The sequence below is a fragment of the Stenella coeruleoalba genome (assembly GCF_951394435.1).
Source record: "Stenella coeruleoalba genome assembly, chromosome: 13".
Classification (NCBI taxonomy): Eukaryota; Metazoa; Chordata; class Mammalia; order Artiodactyla; family Delphinidae; genus Stenella; species Stenella coeruleoalba.
In genome coordinates, this window is record NC_137159.1 from 75244313 (window position 1) to 75268666 (window position 24354).

Consider the following 24354-nt stretch of genomic DNA (forward strand, 5'->3'; position numbering starts at 1 on the left):
TTGGCCAAGGAAGCAGGAACATCATAGGATATATAAAATGACCTTGGAAGCACACAGGAATAGTGGGATTAAAAAAAGCATACTGGCTTGCTTAAAGTGGGGGCACCAAAGTAAAAACATTTTAAGACCGAAGGAAGATCTGATTTTAGCTTGGGTTTAGATTTAATAGGAAAGGCTAGTACCATTGTCAATTTTCGAGTATGCTGGGTGAGGCAAGAGACTTGGGTCAAAAGGATTTGAATGTTATTTGCCTGAGATGGGGAAAGACTCTAGGTGGGGAAATTAGCTACCGTTGCATAAAGTACACACTAGATTATACAAATCAACAGGCGTAGCCGCAAATATGGTAAAAGGTAAAACCAGAGACTAATTAAAAAAACAGATGAGACTGAATAATTTCATAGGAGTTTCTGCGCTATGTCTAAAATTGTGGTGGTGTGTAACTCTCCAAGCATTCAGAAAGGACAAGGAGAACTGAAGAAAGAAATAAGGTAGAAAAAGAATACAGTGGACCACAGGCAAGAAAATACTAAACACCTCAAGTACTTAAAAATGGGAGGCTATGCCCCAATGGCAATTATTGCTGTAACAGCCCACAGCTCACACATATTTTTTCCTTTTTAAAAATTAAAAAAAAAATTGAAGTGTAGGTAATTTACAATGTTGTGTTAGTTTCAAGTGTACACACTTATTCTTTTTATAAGGACCCTTAGGCTGCAGTAACAGCTTAAACAAGTTGTTAAAAAGTACTAAAACAAACAATTAACAAAATCTCCTACCCCCAAATTGCTCCAGGGGGCTCTCCCATCCCCAAAGGCACAAAGGAAGGTTTGCACGCTCTGAAAATGCACGTTTGTACCTTCATTTGGCCAACGGCGCCAGTCTACCAAATACAGTAAATAACTTTTTCCTTTCACAATATTGGGACTTCGGGGCTTACAGAACACCTCATCTTTACGACCTCATTTTAATGGGCGCCCTTACTGACTTGGTACTGACACCTCAGTCGAGCTCCGCCGCGACCACCCGAGGTGTGGCCGGTCCTCGAAGCCCGCCCAGTCGTAGGGCAGCTGAGGCTACGAGCCAGGGCGCTGGGCAGAAAAGCCCAGGAGCAGAGCGACCAGGTCCTACCCGCGACACCGGGTCTACCAGCCCCGCGACGTCCGCGCAGGCGTACGACGCCCGGCGAGACGAGGACGACGCCGGAAGTGTCCCTCGGCGCCCCGGATGCGACCCAGCGGCGGCGGTTGCCAGGGCGACCGGAGCTTCCAAGAGCCGCGGGTACTAGCGATTGGCGGCTTAGAAGAAGTTTCCTGTGTCGGGCTTTATCTGCTGGCGTCGTCCTCTCGGGGTTCCCAGAATGTTCTTTTACTTGAGCAAGAAAGTGAGTTTCCCGGGTTTCCCGGAGCCGTCGCTCCTCCTCTGGTCTCTCGACCTGCGGGCGATTCCCGCATCCTGCCGGAAGGGCCATGAGTGGTGATCCCGGCTTCGACGTCCCTCCGCCCACCTTCCTGCATGGTCCAGCCTCGAACCTACGCCTGATGGTCTCCAAGACCCAAATAATCCTTGGCGGAGACAGCAGCCCTCTCGCATGATTCTTTCCCATTCTTGCCCCTGGTTAGGTCCTTTTGGGGGGCCTGCAGGGCTGATCACTTCGTGCTGCCCTGTCTTTCCTCCTTCACCTGTTGCTTATCCAGGTGATTTAAACTCTTTGGATCATCACAGGCCTCTGGGCAGGAGAAAAGTAATAAAAAGGTAGCCAAAGTGTATGCAGAAAGGGAATATGAATTGATGATAATAGATTTATACTTCCGTTATCCCTACCCCCTTTTGTTTATTTTTTTAAAAAGTATTTATTTGGCTGCACAGGGTCTCGGTTGCAGCACGCGGGATCTTCATTGATGCCTGCGGGATCTTTTGGTTGCGGCATGCAGGATCTTTAGTGTGGCATGTGGGATCTAGTTCCTTGTCCAGGGATTGAACGCAGGTCCCCTGAATTGGGAGTGGGGAGTCTTAACCACTGGATCACCAGGGAAGTCCCCCTCCCCCCTTTTAAAAATCCATCAGGTCACTCTCCATTGGGTTCCTTTGCAGTCACTGCCCTTCTCTTTGTGGGCAGTCCTTTCTTTCTTTCCCAAATGGGCCCAGGGCAGTTCAGCGGACTATGCTCATTTTCATAACGGCTCACATTTCTGCAAGGCTGGCCGTTTTTCTTCTTCAGGCTTCGTGTCCTGTAGACTCATTCCCAACCCCTTGGTGAAAAGCTGTGAGAGTGGGTGTGGTTGCTTTTCAGATTGCCATTCCCAATAATGTGAAGCTGAAATGTATATCTTGGAACAAGGACCAAGGATTCATAGCATGTGGTGGTGAAGATGGATTACTGAAGGTTTTGAAATTAGAGACACAGACAGGTAAATGAATGCAAGCCCAAATGTTTGAACTTGATGGAAAATCATTTGGTCAGAGAGATTTGCCCATGGTATTTGTCAGTATGCAATTCTAATTCTTTCAAAAGGAAAAAGAACAAAACCCCAAACATTTTGGGGTGTTCTTCTAGAGTATTTTTGTAACAAAGTTCAGAAAATATTGAATGTAAACATCAGATGGCTTTTGCTGAAATTATTGATGGCAAATGAAAATGAATGAAGAATGAAAACTAAGTCATTATGTTGTTTTATGCTGTGTGTATTGGTTGTGCTATATAAATAGGAGTCTAAAATAAATAAAGTAAAATAAAAATGATGTGAATCAGCATTTCAGTAAGGTCACAAAAATCTCACGTTTTGGTAGATTATTTACAGGCCTGTGTTGTCCTTTCCACTTTTCAGATGTGTTAATAATTATGCACCTAGTTCCCAAGAACAGAAAATGGGATTAAAAAAACCATTTTTAGTAATAAGTCTCTTGTGTTTTACAGCTTGATTTCTCTTTTTCTAGTTCTCTGGAATCATAGCAAACAGTTTCACATTTCTTTATTATCTAGTATTGCTCTAGGTTGGAGAGCTAGACAATTTCCAGTCTAAATTGGAGATTTAGATAAGGAGATTGGAGTTGGAACCTCAGCTCTGCCATAAGACTTCTGAATGTCTTTCAGCAAGTTGCTGAGTATATCTGGGTTTTAGTTCAGTCTTTTGTAAAATGAAGGTTGAACTAAATTACATTTTGGATTCCTTACAGCATTGCTTCTCAAGCTTTATCAGGCATAAGAATCATCTGAAGAGTTTGTTGAAACAGATTTCTGGACCCAAGCCCCAGAGTAGATCTGGAATTCGGTCTGAGAATTTGCATTTCTAGTGATGCTGGTGTTGCTGAATCTCAGACCGCACTGCTCTACAGCTTTGAAGTGGTAGTTATAAATATTTATTGAGCACTTTCTATGTCTGGGGTGTTTAACCTTCACTATCTAATTTGACTTCACAATAATCTTGAGAGGTAGGTATTCCAGATGAGAAAACTGGGTGCTGATCAGTTAATAACTTGCCCAAGGTCACACAGGAAATAAGTGACACAGCTAAGATTTGAAGTAACAGGAATAGAAAAGAATTTTATTTGAGCCAAACTGAGGACTATAGCTGGGGAGGCAGCCTCTCAGACAGCTCTGAGGAACTATTCCGAAGAAGATGGTTTTCAGCATGGTTTTATCTCTTGTCAGAGCAAAGAACATCAAACACGACAGGGGTACACTCCTTCAAGGACTATATTTGCTTCCTACACAGCAAGTCAGTATGGCTTTGGCACCTGGGAAGGGAGCCTTATCATCGAAGGAGTACAAGCATCGAGGTCCCAGGAAGGGAGGCATTGATCTCTGTCTCCAGAATGGACATTCTTTACTTCTGGACAATGCACACTTTTCTTTAATGGTTAAAGCACATATACAAGATATGTGTGATAGGCTAAAAAACAGACTGTTCTAATTAGCATAAAGTTTAAGCTAAATAATATGTAAGCCAGAATGACTTCCCCATACCTCAATATGTGAACATTTCTTCCATCAAAACTTAGTTTGTTTCACTTTCAAAGCCTCGTTTTTACCCACTATGTGGAGGGCTCATGGCAGCCTAAGCAAAGAGAGAATAATTGTTTTGATGTGCTAGATTAACTATATGAAATAAAAGGCAAATTTGGAAGATAGATACTTATGTACCAATCAGAGTTTGGCTTCTGATGTTTAGTAATTTAATCTCTCAACACTTTAGTTTTCTTAACTGTGTTGAAAGAAAATTTTTGTCTCTGTTATATTTCTCAAATATATGTAAGTATATGTACATATACATTTTTTTTGCCTTAAAATATGTGGGAAGTTTTAGTTACGTTAAGAAATGCATTATGTTTAATATTGAAGGCTTTTCAAGAAAAAAAATTACTTCATTTCCTGTTCTGCACTTAAAAATATATATATATGTGCTTTTTAAATTGGTATTTTATTTATTTATTTATTTGGTTGCACCAGGTCTTAGTCGCAGCAGGCGGGCTTCTTAGTTGTGGCTCGCAGGCTCCTTAGTTGTGGCTCGCCGGACCCTTAGTTGCAGCATGTGGGCTCCTTAGTTGTGGCATGCAAACTCTTTGTTGCGGCATGCATGTGGGATCTAGTTCCCTGACCAGGGATCGAACCCTGGCCCCGTGCACTGGGAACACATAGTCTTATCCACCGCGCCACCAGGGAAGTCCCTGTTCTGCATTTTTGATGAAGTGTGGTTAGAATATTCTTTGCAATTAGTGAGCAAGATGGAAAATAGTTTCTTGAGAGCCTTGGAATATGGAGTAAATTATTTGTTTTGGTATTTAATGAGTGTAAGTCATGTTGAAAGAGATAAATATGAGAAATATTGTTGGATGATTCTTAAAAGGTCAGTCTATTGTATTTAATAATAATAGTTGTGATGCAACAGATCCCTCCAGTAACAATCACCAGATACTGCATATACCAAGTACATTTGAATGCCAATGGTGGCATTCCCAGTTTTCACTCCCTTGCCTTAGAAGGAAAGGAACTAGAATCAGCATTTGCCCCAGCTTCTTACATCAGGTTAAGATGGGGAGGCAGTATCCTTCTTCTCTCACAGGCCAACTTCCACAGGTTTTGCTGGAGCCCACCTCCTCTCACCTTCTCAGGGACCTCATCACTTTTTTATCCTCTCTCTATTCTTGGAGTATCAGTTTGCTTTCTCCCTCTTTTTTCTCCCTCACCAGTGACTTTCATTTTCCAAATCTCATGGACAGCTTTTTTGGGTTCTTATCAGCATTTGACCTTTCCTTCTGTCTTGAACCATTATTTTTCAAGACAAAAGGAGAATAGAAATGTTTTAAATTATTGTTATATTTATACATATGGCTTTCCCCTCCTTTCCTTTCTGGTAAGTTCTCAGTCTCTTTACTAGATTCTCCTCTAACTGTACGAATTCCTGAGAACTTGGTTCTGGGCTGTCTTCGTTTTACTTTCTCTTTAGACTTGTTCTTTCGTTCCCTTAGCTTTAACTGCCATCTATGGGGTGACGATTCCTAAATATATCTCTGTAGCCCAGTTCTGATTTTTCAGACTTGGACATCTCCGCAAGAATCTTTCACAGGCATCTCATACTTACTTTGTTTAAAACTGAACTCTTGACCTTCTCCCATATATCTTCTTTCATTTCTCTCCATTTCAGTAAATATCTTAAATGTCACCCATTTGCTCAAGCTAGAAGCCCCCTTCTTCTCACTTAACATCACCTTCATCAACAACCCTATGCTTCTATCTCCAAAGAGTATCTGAATCCATCCTTTTCCTTTGTCCCGTACTACCTCTCTAGTCCCAGCCACTATCAGCTCTCACCTAGACTGCTGTGAGAATCAGCCTCCCTCCCTTCATCGTTTCTTGCCTCTTTCTAGTCTATTCTTCACACTCCAGCTATTGTGATCTTAAAAAAAAAAAAGGAACCAGATCATGTTATTTCCCTGCTAAAAGTCTCTAAAGGGCTGCCAGCTTGGGCCAGAGTTGCTTGTGGTGGGGTTTGAGGGCAATGACCCTGACTAGAGATGGCATCTCTTGCTCTTCCTGCCACTGCTGCAGAGGGTGCAGTCTACTCATCTTCATTAGAGGAGGTATCACCCTAAAGCAAACATTCGGGTCAGAGAAAAAGTGTTCCAAGACCATACAAGCCAACTGTAGCCACCTGCATAGTCCTTCAGGAACTGCAGGCAGTGGGAGTGCCTCGACCTTCCGACGTGCCCATGTAACGAGACGGACGCGCGAAGCTTCTTGCCTTTGTTCTAGAGATGTCCATAATCCACACCAACTCCGTACCTAAAGAAAGCTCCAGAAATACCAGGTCAGGTGTCCATAGCTGTACCCATGGATGTGCACATAGTCACTTGTAGCCCATCACGCAGAGAAGCAAGGCAGTCAGGTGATCCTGCCAGGGAGTCTGGAGAACCCATAGCAGCTCCTTCTCAGAACCCCACCCTCTCTTCAAGTGTTACCAAAATGTCTTCCATATATTTTGATCCTGCTTGTCAAACTTACTATGCAGCACATAACAGGAATTTCTCTTGGAGTTGGGCTGCTAACAACTTTTATGGATGCAAATAAAAGCTAACAAGTTTTATGAATGCAAAGTGTAAAAACAGATATTTATGAACGTCAGCCGGGTTTTCCTAAGATAAAGGTGCTCAGAGATTTAGTGTGCTTGGTTACTGGTGTTCTGAGCAGGGTCTTCTGTTCTCCTTTGTTGTATCTCTCATTCTCAGTCACTTTATGACAGTTTAATCTTTTTTTTTTTTTTTTTTCCGATACGCGGGCCTCTCACTGCTGTGGCCTCTCCCGTTGCGGAGCACCAGCTCCGGACGCGCAGGCTCAGCGGCCATGGCTCACGGGCCCAGCCGCTCCGCGGCATGTGGGATCTTCCCGGACCGGGGCACGAACCCGTGTCCCCTGCATCGGCAGGCGGACTCTCAACCACTGCGCCACCAGGGAAGCCCCCAGTTTAATCTTTTTAAATCCTTTGGACTTTTTGAGCTTCTGGGGGATACTTTAGATGGTTGGAATTACTGATTTCATTCTGAAATCCCTCTTCATGGGTTTCAAATGCCTTCTTTCTTTGGTGCCTCCTTTCGTCATGCCTTTTAATTCCAAGGGTTGTTGGTATGTGCTTTTAGAAGCACTACCATGCCAGTTTGGTTTGTTTATCGGCCATGGGGAGTTTAATGTAACTCAGTAGAGTCTTGGGATCTTGGTGGCTTTACTCCACCTCATTGAAAGCTTTTGACTTTTTTTTTTTGGACATCAGAACTTTCAGGTAGGTTTTGCAGGTATTTTCTGCACGATCAAGTTCTGGAGTTGCTGCCAGCAAAAGACAGTGTTCAGATGTGGATGCCGTTTGTTCACCATGTCAAGTAGAATTTCAAAAACTTATTGTCATCTGTCAGAATATATTTTGTCAGGAGTCCTGTACTTTGTGGTTTCACAAAGAGAAAACATACCCGCTATGCAGAATTGTGAATTCAGACCATATAAACAAATGGAAAGATGGACCTACTTCCTCACACTTTCAAATATGTTAGGTCCTGCAAACCCTTGGAATCACATATCACTAATTTTACTTGGTTACAGTGACTATGACTATAGGCATTAGAATGGATTTTCAGTGCTATAAGTTAAGAAGAATGTATCAAATTTTTTTTAGAAGAGTAGAATAAGGCTTAAGTGTGTAGTACAATCTTTAAAAGAGTCAATGAGTGAAAGAACCCTCTGTTAAAAGAATAATGTTCAACCTAACATGTATGTCAACAACATTTATTTTATCCTAATTGTTTGACAGATGATTGTGATGTTATATATGTGTATTATTGTTAATGTTACCAAGACAGTAACTGGATAATTAGAACTAATGGTTTTAGAAGAACTCAGGTATTTTTTTTTCCCTGAGATTGTTTTCAGAATAAAGAATATTTTTCATAATTTTTTAAGATACATGTTATCTGAAAGGAGAATTTTCTTCAGCATCAACTTTTATAATTCCCACTCTCACAAATTCTTAAGATTTTCATAAATTTGTATTTTTAAATGAATGTTTTAAATGTTATATTTTACATGTAACAATCAGATTTTCTAAGTGAAGATTCATTTACTGAGATGACATTTTATATTATTGTATTCTTCTCTATAGTATGATTAGTAATCAAGGAGAATAAGTCACTTCAAATAAAAAACAGTCTTTAAAGGCTTACATTGCACTTTGGATAAAATCTAAAATTTTTATCACTTCCTGCAAAGACTTTATCATTTTTTCTGTGCCTATCACTTCTGCCTTATCTTGTGCCATTCTCCACTAATTCAACCACATAGGCCTTCTTTCAGTTTGCCAAAGGCTCTATACTTCTACCCAGGGGCCTTTGTACTTGCTGTTTCCTAGCCTGGAATACTTTCCCCCCTACCTGGCTTGGCTTTTCCCAGTTTCTCCTTCAGTCTCAGTTTAGATATCGTTTCTTCAGAAATCCTTCCCTGGTTCTCCCTTCAGTCTAAATTAATCCCCTTCTGTTACTGTCTCCTATTATGCCTTTACTTCCCCAGTTTATAATTTTATATATATGCATATATATTTTTGTGGGTGTGTGTGTATTTAGTATCTGTCCCCTTAGTAGACTACAAGCTCTCTGAGGGCAGAGGGCTTTTGTTCATCATTTATTTTCAGAGTCTTCCACAGTGCATAGAAGAGTGTAGACATTCAATAAATATTTGTTGAATGAATGAATGAATGAATATAAGATTCTGCAAAATCTAGTAAAAACTAGTTTCCAGGCTTCGGACGCACAGGCTCAGCGGCCATGGCTCACGGGCCCAGCCGCGGATCTTCCCGGACCGGGGCACGAACCCGTATCCCCTGCATCGGCAGGTGGACTCTCAACCACTGCGCCACCAGGGAAGCCCCAAAGTCTTTGCTTTTTGATCCCTCTTATGCTTTAAAATTCTCAATCTATATGTCATAAATACTTCTATTTGTTATCTTTTGGCAAGGAATAAGTAGCAATAATAATTACCAATATATTCAGTATACTGAATAAACAGTGTTCTTTTATACATTTTGCTTTATTTTGCCAGAATAACATCTTTGCAAGGGGGTAGGTGTTATTGTCCATGTTGAGAAAAACAGATCAGGATAAAGCATGCTTTAAAAAAAATCTTTCTAGGGGCTTCTCTGGTGGTGCAGTGGTTGAGAGAGTCCGCCTGCCAATGCAGGGGACACGGGTTCATGCCCCGGTCCAAGAAGATCCCACATGCCGCGAAGCGGTTGGGCCCGTGAGCCCTGGCTGAGCCTGCGCGTCCGGAGCCTGTGCTCCACAACGGGAGAGGCCACAGCAGTGAGAGGCCTGTGTACAGAAAAAAAAAAAAAAACTTTCTAATATTGTCCAGGAATAGGAACTCCTTTCAAAAAAAGCAAGAAATATCAAAATCTTATAATCTGTCACTTTTATATATTTTCCATAGTATTTTTTGTTTTTGTTTTTGTTCTAGATGATGCAAAATTGAGGGGTCTTGCAGCCCCTAGTAACCTTTCTATGAATCAGACTCTTGAAGGTCATAGTGGTGAGTCATGTAAATTTTTAAATCATATTTGAATAGTATTATCTTTAGGTATTTAGAAACCATCTACTTAATGCAAAAATGTCATCATTTTAAATGATGGTAATATTTAAAGTAATCATTTCTATTTAGCCATAATTAACACAGCCTAGAATCATTCAACAACTTTCACATGATTAAGTAACATCTTCAATAGTTATGAAAAAAAGTAGCTGTAATTTTAAATATTAAAAATACTGTTATCTGTCTATGGATAGGATATAATCCTTTTTTAGAGTCTGTTTTATAGTCCCAGATAAAAGTAGACTAAAGAGACCTGACAACTGAATGTACTAGATGATCCTAGACTGGATCTTGAAATGAGAAAAACAAGTATCTATAAAGGACATTATTTGGACAATTGATAAAACTTAAATGTGGACTGTGGGTTGGAGATAATATTGTATCAGTGTTAAAATTTCTAATTTGTAAAATAGTTTTGAAAGAGAATGTCCTTGTTCTTAGGAAATATACAATAAAATATTTAAGGATTAAAAAAACTAAAAAAAACACATTTGTTCCTATAACCCAGAGGTTTAAGAGCTGCTCAAGAGTGTGTTACTACTAGAATGGAAAACAAGGTGTGGTGCAGGCGGAGAGATTAGGGGACATATTAATGACAAACAAATACCACCTCCCCCCAAAAACAAGTACTTAGTATGATGTCCTTTGGGCATAATAATCTTGGGGAGTCAGGCAAATTGGGTAAATCTTACTTACATTTGTTTCGGTCATCAGATATATGGCAGCTTTTGCAGCTGATCATAATTGGTACCTTAGCTGGCATGAAATAGGAATAAACATGAAAATTAGTATTATGCATTATTGTAGAAATGAGTGATAATAGTAACTGCATCCTATGAACATTTTTGAGTAATATTAAAGACTCTTAATTGCTGTTTGTTGCCCAGGAACAGTATTGATTTTAACATGCTCTTGGTGTTTATTATAAAAATATAAATTTGAAATTAATTGTAGCTCTTTTTTAGTTTCTAAATTGTCTTATAATTTTTTAGGTTCTGTTCAAGTTGTAACATGGAATGAACAATATCAGAAGTTGACTACCAGTGATCAAAATGGTCTTATCATTGTTTGGATGTTATATAAAGGTATCTTAGGAGAGCTTATTTAATCTTTCCCAAATTGGAGTCTGGATTACAGTATTTGAATGGGGAAATAACATCTTTGAAATAGACCCTTTTTAACTGGCAGTAGGAGTTCACAGGGGTGATATTTCTGGGTTTATGGCTTCCTACTTCTCCCTTTAACCTTACTTCTTTTGAACGGTGACCTTGCGTTAAGAAAGTGAATTATGTGACTGTTGGTTATCTTCAAACTGAACTTAGGCTCTTGGCAGAATCGTTTCTGCTTGAGATAGCTCTTTTTTTCAGGTTTCCAGTAAGATTAGTTTCTCTGTGGTCAGTGGCTGGAGTTAGTTCAGCAGATAAAAACACATTTATGAAGGTGTCAAAGGCAATAATTAATTTCCTTTAATGAGTCAGTTAACTTCCTTTTCCTTCTTGGATATAGATTTTATCTCAGCTCTGACTACTGGCTCACAATTTGTGTCTTTTGCCCACAAGAGAGAACAAGAGAGGGATTAATTTAGGTGCATCACTATTACCAGAAAAATAACTCATAAAACATGTTCTCTTGGGGCCTGTAGCCATCATCTTTAAAAGAACAGTGTACCTTAGTTTATGTGTTTTGTTTTAAAAACATTTACGGTGTATACCTTTTAAAAATTCTTAATTAAAACATGCTGTAGTACACAAACTCATTTATTTTTAAAGTTTATGTCTGTGTATATGTGTGTAGTGAGTAGAATGTGAAAATATAGGAGATTAAATTTTGTCTTTTTCCAAAGTAGGTCTTCTCTGAGCCTCAGTCTTGATGGATAATACCCTGCTCTGACTAGTTATTCCATGTTACATGATTACTTGCTTGGCTTCAGACTAGAATTCCCTGTACCAGAATGTAGTAAAGCCTTTTAAAAAACAAAAAGAAAACAGAATAGCTCTGTGATTTGCCTCACATTTGGTTACACCTTGAGACAAGTCACATCTCACTCCAACCCCATGTACAAGAACGTTTTTGTCACTCAGCATTAGTGATGTGATATCACTAATGTGATATGAACTGTTTAAATTTTTTGCAAGCAGTTTTAGAGCTTTTACATAATATGCTTATATTTAATATGCCTATAATTAATCATTGGAGAGTTTGTGCATACTTATGAAGTAATTGTGGTTATTTTGTTCTTTCCTTGGTTATTATCTGAGGTGTACTCAAGTGGGAAAAGTCAGACTTTGAGAAAAATCAATTGTTTCGGCCTTCAGAAGCAAATGAAGTTTTGTTTTTTAATTGACAGAAAAGAAGGAAGAAAGAAAGAAAGCAAGAAAGAGAGAGAGAGAAAAAAAAAAGATGGGCATTTATTGTGTTTTCTGTGATAATCTTTGAAGCAATTATTAGTCAAGGCCCAAGTTTTTTTTTCATCTTGTTCTGTTGGATTTGAAGATTTCATAGTTAAATGTCTCAGGTTGTAGAAAGCTTTGCAGTTATTTATCCCACAGTGTATTTTATGGAATGTTTCAACTCTGAAGTACCATTTATTAGATGTGAAAGTTTTGACTTGTCATTTGTTTTTCTTTGTGAAAACAGGCTCTTGGTATGAGGAGATGATCAACAATAGAAATAAATCAGTGGTTCGAAGCATGAGCTGGAATGCTGATGGACAGAAGATATGCATTGTATACGAGGATGGGGCTGTGATAGTTGGTTCAGTGGATGGTAATGCATTTTTGCACCCAGAGCTAAGATCAAGATTTAGCTGACATTTTTAATCTTTAGAGGTTTAAATTAATTATCATATGTTAGCATTCTGACAGAAAAATAAACATCAAAAGAGAAAATAGTTACTGTACAATTTGATGACATTTAAGAATTACTTATTTTTAAGTATATTCAAGTAAAAAATCTGTTAAAAATTTTTTTTCTACAGTAGGACTGGAAAAAAATGAATTAATTTCTCAGAGTTATTTTAAATATGTCTACCTAATTATATGATTTATCTTTACACTTGTTAGACTGTATTGTAAATATGTAGATTTTAGTTTCAAAAAGTATATAGAGGGCGTCCCTGGTGGTGCAGTGGTTGAGAGTCCGCCTGCCGATGCAGGGGACACGGGTTCGAGACACGAGTTCGTGTCCCGGTCCGGGAAGATCCCATGTGGCGTGGACCGGCTGGGCCCGTGAGCCATGGCCGCTGAGCCTGCATGTCCGGAGCCTGTGCTCCACAACGGGAGAGGCCACAACAGTGAGAGGCCCGTGTACAGCAAAAAAAAAAAAAAGTATATAGAGATCTATCACTTTTTAAAAATTGAGATAAAATTGACATATAACATTAGTTTCAGGTGTACAACATAATGATTCAGTATTTTTATTGTGAAATGAAATATTATTTCATTTCATATTGTGAAATGATCTAGTCTTTTTTTAACAGAACTGAGCATGTCATTGTTTGTTGTGTTTTGTAGCCTTCAAACCTATGTCTTTAAAATTCTAGTTCGTAGATAACACTGGGCCTTCTGAGAGTCTGTACCTTTGTTTTAGTGTGAAGTTCTCTCTATTAAAGAAATAATTTATTAAAAAATTTTTTTTGGTATGAAAAAAATCTGTTTCTGAGAGTCTGCAAAGTGACAGCTGTAGTTCTAGGCACTAGATACAACAAAAAAATATTCCAGATCTAGAGCGGGAGAGATGGATAAATAACCAAGCAATTACAATGCGTTGTGATAGGTACTAAGACAGGGAAAAGACAGCAACATGTAGAAGAATTATGTAACCTAGACTTAGAGGGACCAGGGAAGGCATTGTAAAGGAAATGATATCTGTGCTGAGGCATTAGCCACAAAGAAGGTTGGTGTGTAGAATGTCCTAGGCCTAAGAGATAGCATTTAAGGAGGTCCAGAGGAGTTGAACTTAGCCATGTTTTGGGATATTGAAACAATTTTGAGAATCAGTATAGTATAATGCTAAAGGAAGAAGAGCTGTATGTGATGAAATTAGAAAGATTAGCAGAAGGCAGATCATGCAGATTATAAGTTATACAAGGAGTTTGGACTTAACTCTAAGAGCATTGGGAAGCCAATGAAAGGTTTTTTTCTGTTTTGTTTTTTGTCCAATGAAAGGTTTTAAGAATGGGAGCAATGTGGTCAGATTTGTTCTTTAGGAACATCTCTATGTTTGCAATATGAAGACAGGAGAAAGGTAAGAAAGATGGGGGCAGGTGTACCAGTTAGGAAATTACTATGGTAATTCAGGTGATAGATCGTGGTGGATGGTAGCCTGAACCAGGGTAATGACAAAGAAGATGGAAGTAAGTAGACATATTCTAGAGATACTTAGGTAGTAGAACAGATAGGACCTTGTTATTGATTGGGTTGGGGATGAGAGGATGGAAGTGTCTAGAGTGATATCCAGGTTCTTAGCTTTGCCACTGGATGGATGGTGGTTGGTACCTTTCATTGAAATAAGGGATGTGGGAAAAGACTGGTTTTGAGGGGAGATTTCAGTTTTCAACATGTTGATTTTGTCATCCCATAGGACATCCAAGTACATATGTCTAGACCACAATTAGATATATACGCCTGCAGCTTAGAAATATCTGGATTGAAAGCATAATTTTGGGAATCACCAGCATAGGGATGGTAATTTAAACCATTGGAATAGATGAAAAACCCAGGGGCCATCTGTAGAGTGAGAACCAGCACATTTAATGGATGGATAGGAGAAGAGAATTCCATAAAGGATACTGAAAAGTAGAAGTCTTGGAGATGTCATAGAAACCAAGAAGGAAGGAAGAGGTGGTCAAAACAATAAAAAAGACAGGGAGGGGGTGGGAAGGAGGCTCAAGAGAGAGGGGATATATGTACACATATGGCTGATTTACTTTGTTCTACAGCAGAAACTAACACAACATTGTACAGCAATTAGACTCCAATAAAAAAAGTAAAAACATGGAATAAAATAATTTAAGTACTTAAAAAAAAAGGAAAGAAAAAGAAAAATGCATCCATTGGATTTATCAAGAGGCCATCAGTGATCTCCACAAAGGCAGTTTCACCTTCCCCACAGTGGAGTTATGGGGCAGAAGCCAGACTGTGTTGGGTTGAGGGTTGAGTGCGAGGTGAGGGAGCAAAGATTACAGTGTGGAAAACTCTTTCAAGAAGTTTGGCTGGGAAAGGAATGGTAGAAATAGGGCGGTAGTTAGAAGGGAACTTAAGGTTGAAGGAAGAGTTTTTTGTTTGTTTGTTTTTATCTGAGGTGGTAGTTTTGAAGAGGAATAGACCTGAGTATGTTTAAATGCTTATAAGAAAGGGCCTGGAGAGAAGAGTTTAAAGAGAGAGAGAAGGGGAATTCCCTGGCGGTCCAGTGGTTAGGACCGGGTGCTTTCACTGCCAGGCCTGGATTCAATCCCTGGTCGGGGAACTAAGATCCCACAAGCCGCGCTGCGAGGCCAAAAAAAAACCAAAACCAAAACCAAAAAAATACAGAGAGAGAGAGAAAATGTGAATAATCAGTAGAGGGAGATCTTTGCAAAGCTCAGAAGGGATTAGATCAGAGAATAGGTAGAGGGATTAGCTTTAGATTGGTGTCTGGTTGGGGACATACCTCTTCCTTTGTATTAGGGGGCAAAGCAGAAAGGATAAGTGTGGGTTCAGTTATGTTCTGAATGTTTGAAAGTGGGAATGGGGGATTTCTTTTTTGAAAGCTTTTATTTTCTTTCCAAAGTAAAAGATGAATTCATCTGCTATTTGGGAGTGAGGTCCTGAGTGAGAATTTAGAAGAGAAGGGAGAAAGTTGGAAACAGCTGCTATTTCAAATGCTTAGTGTGTGTTTGGCACATAGTAGGTGCTCAGTAAATATTTAATGACTGAATAAATTGAACAAATGCATGAATACTGTGAAGAATGTGAGAGCTCTTTAGGGAAACAGAGATTTCTAGAACAGTTGTTAGAGAATCATGACCTTGAACTTTTAAGGAAATAATTATGTTTTATGTTTGTTTTAGGGAATCGCATTTGGGGAAAAGACCTGAAGGGTATACAGTTATGTCACGTAGCATGGTCCGCAGATAGTAAAATCTTACTTTTTGGAATGGCAAATGGAGAAATACACATTTATGATAATCAAGGGAATTTTATAGTAAGTACATATATTCCTTACTTTTATTTACACAACTTTGTATGATTATTTTATATATCATTCATATATGTATACACATTCATTTATTATGATAGTTTGCGTAATCAAGAAAGTCTTCAATTCAGGGTTTTTTTCCCAGTTGTCTAAAAATTCATTTTATTAAAAAAAACCTTCTGGGTTGCTTCAAGGTAAATTAATGCTCTTAGTTCTGATATCCTGGTAGCTGGGAAGGACAAGGCTTTTCAATACAAGGCTTCAGTGTATTGAAGCTGAGGGATGATGGGTAGGATGATGTGCAGTTTGATCTTTGTGTCTTCAAATACCTGAAGCCAAAGGTGACATGAGATACCAAAGGTATTTTTGTAGCAAGGTACTAGATTATAAAAAGGATGGAAGATTTAAACAGTAAGGGACAAAAATCAGGTCCTGGAAAGAAGGCAAAATAGAATAGGCTTAGGTAGCAGAATCTCAAGAAAAACTCTAGCTTTGTGAGATCTAGCTATGATAGATCTCTGATCTTACTTATGGGCCTGTTTTATTTTTAGTGAGGGTTAAGACGTTACATGAACCCATTCGTTGGTGGAAGTGATAGTAACCAACTTTTACATGACACTTTGCTATTTTCAGAGTAATTTTGTATACCTTTGATCATTTGAGTCTCATAAAAACTCTATGAGCTTTTTTGAAATCCTCATTTTACAAACGGGGAAAACTGAAACTCAGGTGATTTGTCCATGGTTGGTAAAGCAGTAAGTGATGGAGCTTGTATTCAAAACCAGATTTTTAAATCCTATTTTCAGTGTCTTTCCATAATACTCTGTTCATACTAATCCCTGTTTTAAAATATACAATACTAACTAACTGATTTTATTTAGATGAAAATGAAACTGAATTGTTTGGTGAATGTCACTGGAGCAGTCAGTATCGCTGGAATTCACTGGTACCATGGCACAGAAGGCTATGTGGAGCCACACTGCCCCTGCCTTGCGATTTGTTTTGACAATGGCAGATGCCAAATAATGAGACATGAGAATGACCAAAGTATGTAATTTTTCTTTCTTTAATGTGGAGAATTAAAAAAAAAATTTTTAATTATTCTTAAGATTATAAATTTCTCTAGGCTAAATATTTTACCACAGTTGCTTTCTTTTTGTTGACTAGATCCTGTTTTAATTGATAGTGGCATGTATGTAGTAAGTATCCAGTGGAACCACACTGGCAGCGTGTTAGCTGTGGCAGGCTCCCAGAAGGCCATCACCCAGGACAAAGATGTAAACACTGTGCAGTTTTACACTCCATTTGGTGAGGTAAATGTATTCAAGGTTTTGTCTTTCTTTCTTTCCATTTAAATATGCAGTGAATAAGGTAGGGGAAAGAAGAATGGAGGAAGCGGGTATAAACCTGTCACATTTTTTAAAACGGACATTTTAAGTAAAAATGATGAACTATCAGGTGTATGTCTTTGAATAATATCCTTATGTTATAAGCCTTCATTTTATCGTGGAATTTATTTTATAATCTTTACATTTAGAAAACCAGATGTTTCATATAAGAAATCATTAGGGAGTAGTTATTGAGAGTATTTTCTCTGTGATCTGAATATGCATCTCTTTACAGCTGATTTTTGAGTTGTTTTTAGTGTAATTTAGCTGTTTCAGATTAATCTGGGGGGGGTTTAATATGATAAATTAAATGTGCTGTCTATCCTTTTCCCAAACTTCTAATTGTTTCAATTTGTTGTGGAATAATAGATTATTTTAAGAAAATCTCTTTATAATTAATCTTAGGTGATGCTACATTAAAATATAAACATTTTTCATAAATAACATATGGTATCCTTCTCAATAGTATTATTAATAAATTTAATTTTTGAAGAGAATTTTCTTGAAACAGCAGTGGAAAATATAAAATAGGAGAATTAACATGTTGTGCATTTTAAAAATTTAGAAAATGAGAACTTATTAGTAACTAAGCTTAATAATTTTTACCTATTTTATTTTCTTACTTTAGACTATATTCAGTCTCTTTTGAGTATCCTGTTGGTTTTTATAAATTCACCTTAGACTTCAATAATATTTATTTTTGGCTACACAAAAACCTATACCAGTTTCACTATGTTAATACTTTTTAATATATTTTAATAAATTCTGTTAGGGTAAGTAATGGTGTCAGCTGATGCTGAAAGTTACCCAGCAGAATGTGCTCTGGAGAGTATGTAGTCTCTGTACTTTGTCAACTAATAATATTTCTGGTAGATGTAAAAGCTAAGAAAAAACAAAAAGTATAGTTCTCAAGATTCCTAAATAATTAAAAATTTGAATTCTAGTTATCTCAATGTTTATAGCTTTCTTTTAAATTCATGTTCTTTATTCGTTATTTTTGTTTGTTGCCATTGGCTTATTTATCATTATATTATCTTATCAGCTTATTTTTGTTAGTTCAGTCTTCTCCAAGTATAAAAACATGCATTCAAAGGCCTATTTGCTTTATCTTGCAAATCAACTGTTATGTGTTAAATTGAAAACTGTAAGTGGTTTTTGGTATAGTTGTAATCAAAGGTATCTAGCATAGGTCCTCAGGGTATTTAGTCATAGTATTTTTTGAATGAGTGAATATGTGGGGTATTTATTTTTGGATCTATGTTATTAGAAAGAACTTGGGAAGAAATTAACTAAAGATTGAAACTTAAGGAAAACCTCAGGGAAGAACTTACTTTTGGTTCTGAGGGCTGGGATCTTCTAGTTTTCTCAGTGTGGTCTTAGCCATGGGAGGGGATGACAGAGCATGGGGTTTGTAGTCTGGCTGACCTGACTTTGGCTTTGAATTCCGTTTCTACAGTGTGGTTTCACTTAGAGAAGTTATTTAACCTCTGAGACTCGGTTAACGTATTTCCTGAAATAAAGGTAACATCTCATGGCACTGTTGTAAAAATCAAAGGAGATAACTCTGGGGACATGTCTACAGTGTTCTTTCCCCACTGCTGCCACCGCCTGGCGTGTTTCTCAGAGTTAGAAGATGGCCTTATTCTCCTCCTAGTATGGGTTGTCAGTACCAAGAGTGATGTTGTGAGACCCTGCTTTTTCCTTCTGGTTTTGTACAGGCAGCAGGACAGATAGAGTGGACCCTCCTAGGTTACAACTTTTTTTTTCCCCATTGGTTTCCCTGGCAAAGTGGAGTTTAATATATTAAATTTGATTTTAGAGCATAACTGCTTAAGAACGAGGGATACCAGTATAATTTATTAAAATTCTTGGGATTATACTGTTTTGTCAAATAAAACATAGATTAAAAATGTTTTCTTTCTTTGTCCACATTAAAAAAGTCTTTGTATTCATTTATTCATTTGCTAATTTAGCCATTAAATATACTGTTAGTATATGAAGAAATTCACTTGAAGGCATGATACATTTATTTACTTGATATTTTTTTGAGTACTTGTTTACCAAGGAATCTATTAAGGGATAGGGTAATAAATGTGAATATGATAAAGTTAGTGCTCTCAAGTAGCTCATTGTCTAAATTCTCCGGAACCGTAGAGGCAGGGAAGAAGGCAGGAAGTAATATTTAAGTTGTTTCTTGACGGATGAATAGGAATACTCCTGCAGGACAAGGAGTAGTAGGATGAGGGAGTCTTGGGGAAAAGGAAAGGAGGATTTCAGGCAGAAGAGATATTATATGGGCCCAAGGAATGGAGGCACAGTAATTCCCTCATGAGGAGAGCACAGTAATTCCAGCTAACTCGTAAGGTGTTGATCCACAGAGTTTTGGGCAAGTGGGGAAAGTCACTGTATACTATCCTAGAGAATGTACTGGTGGGGAGCTATTGATTTTTAAAAATTATTAAGCATTTTTTAAAAGCAGAGTAGGACATGATTAGATATGTCTTCTAGAATGATAATCATGGCAGTAGAGTGGAGATTGAATTGGAAGGGCAGGAATGAGAAAAGAGACAAAAGGGAAAAATTGCAGTTAGGAGGCTGTCACCATAGTTCAGTCAAGAAAGAAGGCAGTTGTAGTGGAGGATAGAAAGGAGTGAAAGCAAAACGCTTGGCATCTGGTTGGCTGTTGGGGGTGGGAAGGGGCCTGAACGAGAGGAAAGACTTTAAGGATTGAGTTTATTACTCCAATATTTCATTGATTATAAGAAGCACAATTCTTTACAACTCTAAATTGGGATGCATCTTAAAATCAAAGTTGTCCTATTTTTAGCTAGCAGTGTGTTTTTCTTTCCTAAGTTGTACATAAAAATAAAGATGCGTATTTAAATCTCTGGCATCTTAGATTTGATGAAATTTGATATTGAATTCTTTGGCTATAGTTTGTAAATTTCTCCTCTCATATGTTTGCTTTACATTATAAAAATTGAAGGGAAATGATTTGAAGTTTGTAGCAACCTTTCATAAAATAATTTTTGTACCACTTTTGATCTCTGTGAAGTGATTGGTGGTATTTTATTTAATTGTGATACTTTAGGTTAAATATAATTACTTTTTTCAGCATCTGGGTACTTTGAAGATTCCTGGAAAGCAGATGTCTGCACTATCTTGGGAAGGAGGTGGACTGAAAATTGCACTAGCTGTTGATTCTTTTATATATTTTGCAAATATTCGACCCGATTATAAGGTGAGTATTAAGAGCAAATGTAAAAAAAAAAATGTTTTTTATGATATAATTTTGTTATAGCTGAAAGTATAATGTGTGTTTTTTGCATATATTCATAGACACATTGTTTTATAAACCAGTTGAAAGGAGGCTTTTTTCAGTGTGAAGGCCTTAGAACTGGTAAATGTTCCTGGAATACTATATTTAATTAGTAAAATTACTCCAACAGTGTCAGGGTCTCAGCAGGAAACAGATGGCACAAAGGAGTAATTGAAGAGAGATTGATGAAGGGTTTATTACAGAGGGATGAGCAGAGTTAAGGGGACCAGAAAGGGATGACAAAGCAAGCACCCAGAGACTAGCAACAGTGAGCAAGAGAAGGAAGTATTATTCCTGGAACCCACCAGCTCTGTGGCTATGCAAGAGGGTCTACTCCATAGGGGCACAGCCACTGCTAGCTGGCTGGGCAGAGACAGCCTTGGGGAGTAAATAATTCAGCCCATCTCACCACCTGCTGGTGCCTTCTGTTGGCCAAGCCCAACTGGAAAGCAGAAGGCAAGGTAGTCCTGGTAATGGATTTCATAGAAGTCAGCCTCCAGGGCACGGAGCAGGCCAGAGAATGGCGGAGAATGGATCAGAAGGGGAAAATGAGACTAAGCAGCATAATGACTAATCAATATTTTACCTTAAATTTAACATTTGACCCATAACAAGCTGTGAAGTATGAGACTGAGCTGGTAAACTACTAAGGATAGTAGTTGTGAGAAGACTTATATATCTAATTTTTAAAGGTCAAGCACCTTGGAGAAATGACTGATTGTAGGACTAGGGCAGGGAAAATGCAAGATAAGCCTGGGGCATCTTATAGTGCCAGAAAGTAAGGAAGTGCTCAAAAAACAAAAGGATGGGGTACGCCAAAGGGACAAGGGAGCCAGCCTGAAAGAGCTCACGGTGGCCAAGGCTGGAACAATTGGAGCAACAAAATAAATGATGTAACATTGGATTGTAACCCAAATTATACAACAAATGTCCATGAGTACAAACTGATATCAATAAATTGTTTAAATAAACAAATGGGGGAGAAGAAACAAATCTTCCTTACAGAAGTATTCTAATTTACTAGACACCACCCTGCCAGCAGGTAGAGCAAAGTCCCCTACCTCGTTCCCCCAACTTGAGTGTGGGCTGCATTTAGTGACTTACTTCCAAAGAGTGGAGTATGGAAAAAAAGGGGGAAAAAAGAAAGTGACTTTACAGTGGAGAAACCTGGAGAACACCACCTTGTCCAGGCAATCGAGGTTAGCATCAACAGTGACGTCACATGGCTATCACTACCCCCTGATGTGATGTGATGAGAAGAGGTCTTCACCTGTGGGGTGATCTTCCTAAAAACTGGTAACCCCAGTCTAAGCCTGAGAAAAACATCAGACTAACATGAATTGAGGCACATTCTACATACTACCTGACCAGGACTCCTCAACACTGTCAATATCATCAAAAACCTGGAGAGACTGAGAAACCATCATAGCCCAGAGGAGCCTAAGGAGACATGACGACTAAATATAATAATGTGTTCCAAAGGGGATTCTGGATTAGAAAAAGGACATTAGGGAAAAGCGAATGAAGTCCAAATTGAGTTTGGAGTTCTGTTAATAGTAATGTATCAGTGTTGGTTTCTTAGTTGTGACAAATGTACTGTGGTAATATTAGTAAGATGTTAACAACAGGGGAAAATGAGTAAAGGGTTAGGGTACACTGTATTAGTTTTGCAACTTTTGTATAAATCTAAAATTATTTTAGAGTTAAAAAGTTTATTTTAGAAAGTAATCACCATATTACTTTGAATAGTAAATACTGGAGACTTCCCTGGTGGTCCAGTGGTTGGGACTCTGCTTCCACTGTGGCAGGGCGTGGGTTCGACCCCTGGTCGGGGAACTGGGATCTCACATGCCCCACAGCACGGCCCCTCCCCCCCGCAAAAAAGAAGAGTAAACACGGTGTTAATAATGTAGACACTGAATATTGATTTATTCAAAATTATGTATAAATTTGTTGGGAGAGGGAAAGCTCTAAGTTCTGTAATCAATCCACATGTGATATGGAAATCAATACCAAAACAGTTACAGCTAAAATAGTTGTAAATGGCTACCCCAAGGAGGAAATTAGGCAGGGGGCTCCTGCATTTTGTTTTTGTGTTAAATAAGCCATGTAGAATTATTTGACTATAAACTATGTGCATATGTTACTCTGATAAAAACAAATATAAAAAAACGTGGATGGGAGAAGAAAGGCAAAGCCGCTATTTCTGAATTTTGGCTTCAGGACTCAGAATTGAACTTTGGCAGGGATCTCTCTTGCTGTTGTCCCCCAAGCAACTGTTATTGCCTATTGAAAAATCTGAAATTTTCACCACTGAAGCTTAAATCCTACAAACTAAAATAAGGGAAGTTAAACTAAATTTATTTTTGTGGTACAGTTTTTTTAACTGTCTTTATTACTTTTAGATTTGTTATTTTAGTGAGGAAAGAGATTAAGCTGAATATTCAGTCCTTCTCTCTTCCATTTCTAAAGAATTTATTTTGTCAGCACCGATAAACCACGTATCTGCAGTATTTCTAGAGGAAAAATATAAAAATATAATAATATGACTTTCCCAACATTAATTGCTTGCTTTTTCTTTCTCTCTTTCTTTCTCTCTCTCTTCCTTCCTTCCTTCCTTCCTTCCTTCCTTTCTTTCTTTCTTTCTTTCTTTTTCTTTCTTTCTTTCTTTCTTTCTTTCTTTCTTTCTTTCTTTCTTTCTTTCTTTCTTTCGTTCTCCCTTCCTTTCTTCCTTTCTCCCTTCCTTCCTTCCTAACTTACTTCCTCCCTCCCTCCCTTCCTTCCTGTCTCTCTCTTCCCTCCCTCCTTCTGTTCCCTCCCTTTCCTTCTTCCTTTCTTCCTAGTGGGGTTATTGCTCAAACACTGTAGTTTATGCTTATACCAGACCTGATCGTCCAGAATACTGTGTTATATTTTGGGATACAAAAAACAACGAGAAATATGTTAAGTATGTGAAGAGTCTCATTTCTATTACTACTTGTGGAGATTTCTGCATTTTGGCTACAAAAGCTGATGAAAATCATCCTCAGGTAGGTGTTCCTTGATATCTTAAAACTTAGAAGGGTTAACTACTTGGCAGAATTGGGCTATAGTTCTCTGTCTTCTCAAGCATGGCCTCTGTACTGGCAGGTACAGCAAAGTATTGGGTCTATTGGCCATGTCTGTCTAGACCTCTGTTTGGAAAGTTATATGACTCCATTGGTTCTGTGTCCCCTGATTTTTTTCTCCAATTAGTTAATCCATTAGCAGTTTATATTGACCTGTACTGAAGCTTTTTGTCTCTGAAATATATTTAAAATACCACAATTCTTTTCCAATTTAAAATTCCATAAGTAGAAATGAATAACCAGATGTCTAGTACAAATGCTCAAGAAATTATGTAACAATGGCCATTTATAACAATTTGGGTAGCTTTGACATTCAGAAATGTACTTTTATGTGGACTTATATTACTTTAAAAGACAGTGTCTCATAACATACAATAAATAAATAATGCCCTTTAAAAAAGTCTGCTAACAATTTAAATATTTGCAGAAGTATGCAAATTTTTCAAGAAAGGACTACCAATGTCTTTGGCTGTGTTATAAATTATTTCATCCCGTTAAAAAGTATAGAATTTTTAGTTTAAGGTGGCCATTGAACAGCCACATTTGGCTCTGTTCTCTCCTGAAACTGACTGAAACAACAGGAAAGGTATTTTTTAAAAAGCTATAAGCCCATAGGGATCAGAAAGGGAGAGGAAAAAGCAACATAATTTTGGAGTTTAGAGAGTAAGGAGGTTAGTGGTAATTACCTTAGCAGACCCAAGAAAATGGAACCCTCAGCCATCAGTGGAGAAAGAAAGAAGC

The 24354-nt window shown here is 38.1% G+C and overlaps 1 protein-coding gene and 1 pseudogene across 3 annotated transcripts in view; both read left to right on the forward strand.

Moving 5' to 3' along the window:
* The first annotated feature begins 1129 nt into the window (after nt 1-1129).
* The window catches only part of WDR35 (WD repeat domain 35), a 62589-nt gene continuing 39364 nt past the window's right edge, over nt 1130-24354 (forward strand). The window contains exons 1-10 of one of the 2 annotated variants that reach the window (XM_079941165.1): nt 1130-1384; nt 2294-2411; nt 9491-9562; nt 10615-10707; nt 12260-12388; nt 15672-15805; nt 16681-16846; nt 16967-17112; nt 20303-20428; nt 23350-23535. In XM_079941165.1, the coding sequence (XP_079797291.1) occupies nt 1361-1384; nt 2294-2411; nt 9491-9562; nt 10615-10707; nt 12260-12388; nt 15672-15805; nt 16681-16846; nt 16967-17112; nt 20303-20428; nt 23350-23535 (1194 nt within the window). In that variant the 5' untranslated portion in view covers nt 1130-1360. The remainder of the gene's footprint in view (nt 1385-2293; nt 2412-9490; nt 9563-10614; nt 10708-12259; nt 12389-15671; nt 15806-16680; nt 16847-16966; nt 17113-20302; nt 20429-23349; nt 23536-24354) is intronic. The other variant, XM_079941166.1, reaches the window with a different exon arrangement.
* On the forward strand, nt 7014-7639 carry LOC307196097 (E3 ubiquitin-protein ligase RNFT1-like; annotated as a pseudogene). Its single transcript has one exon. The product of its transcript is annotated as an E3 ubiquitin-protein ligase RNFT1-like (transcript).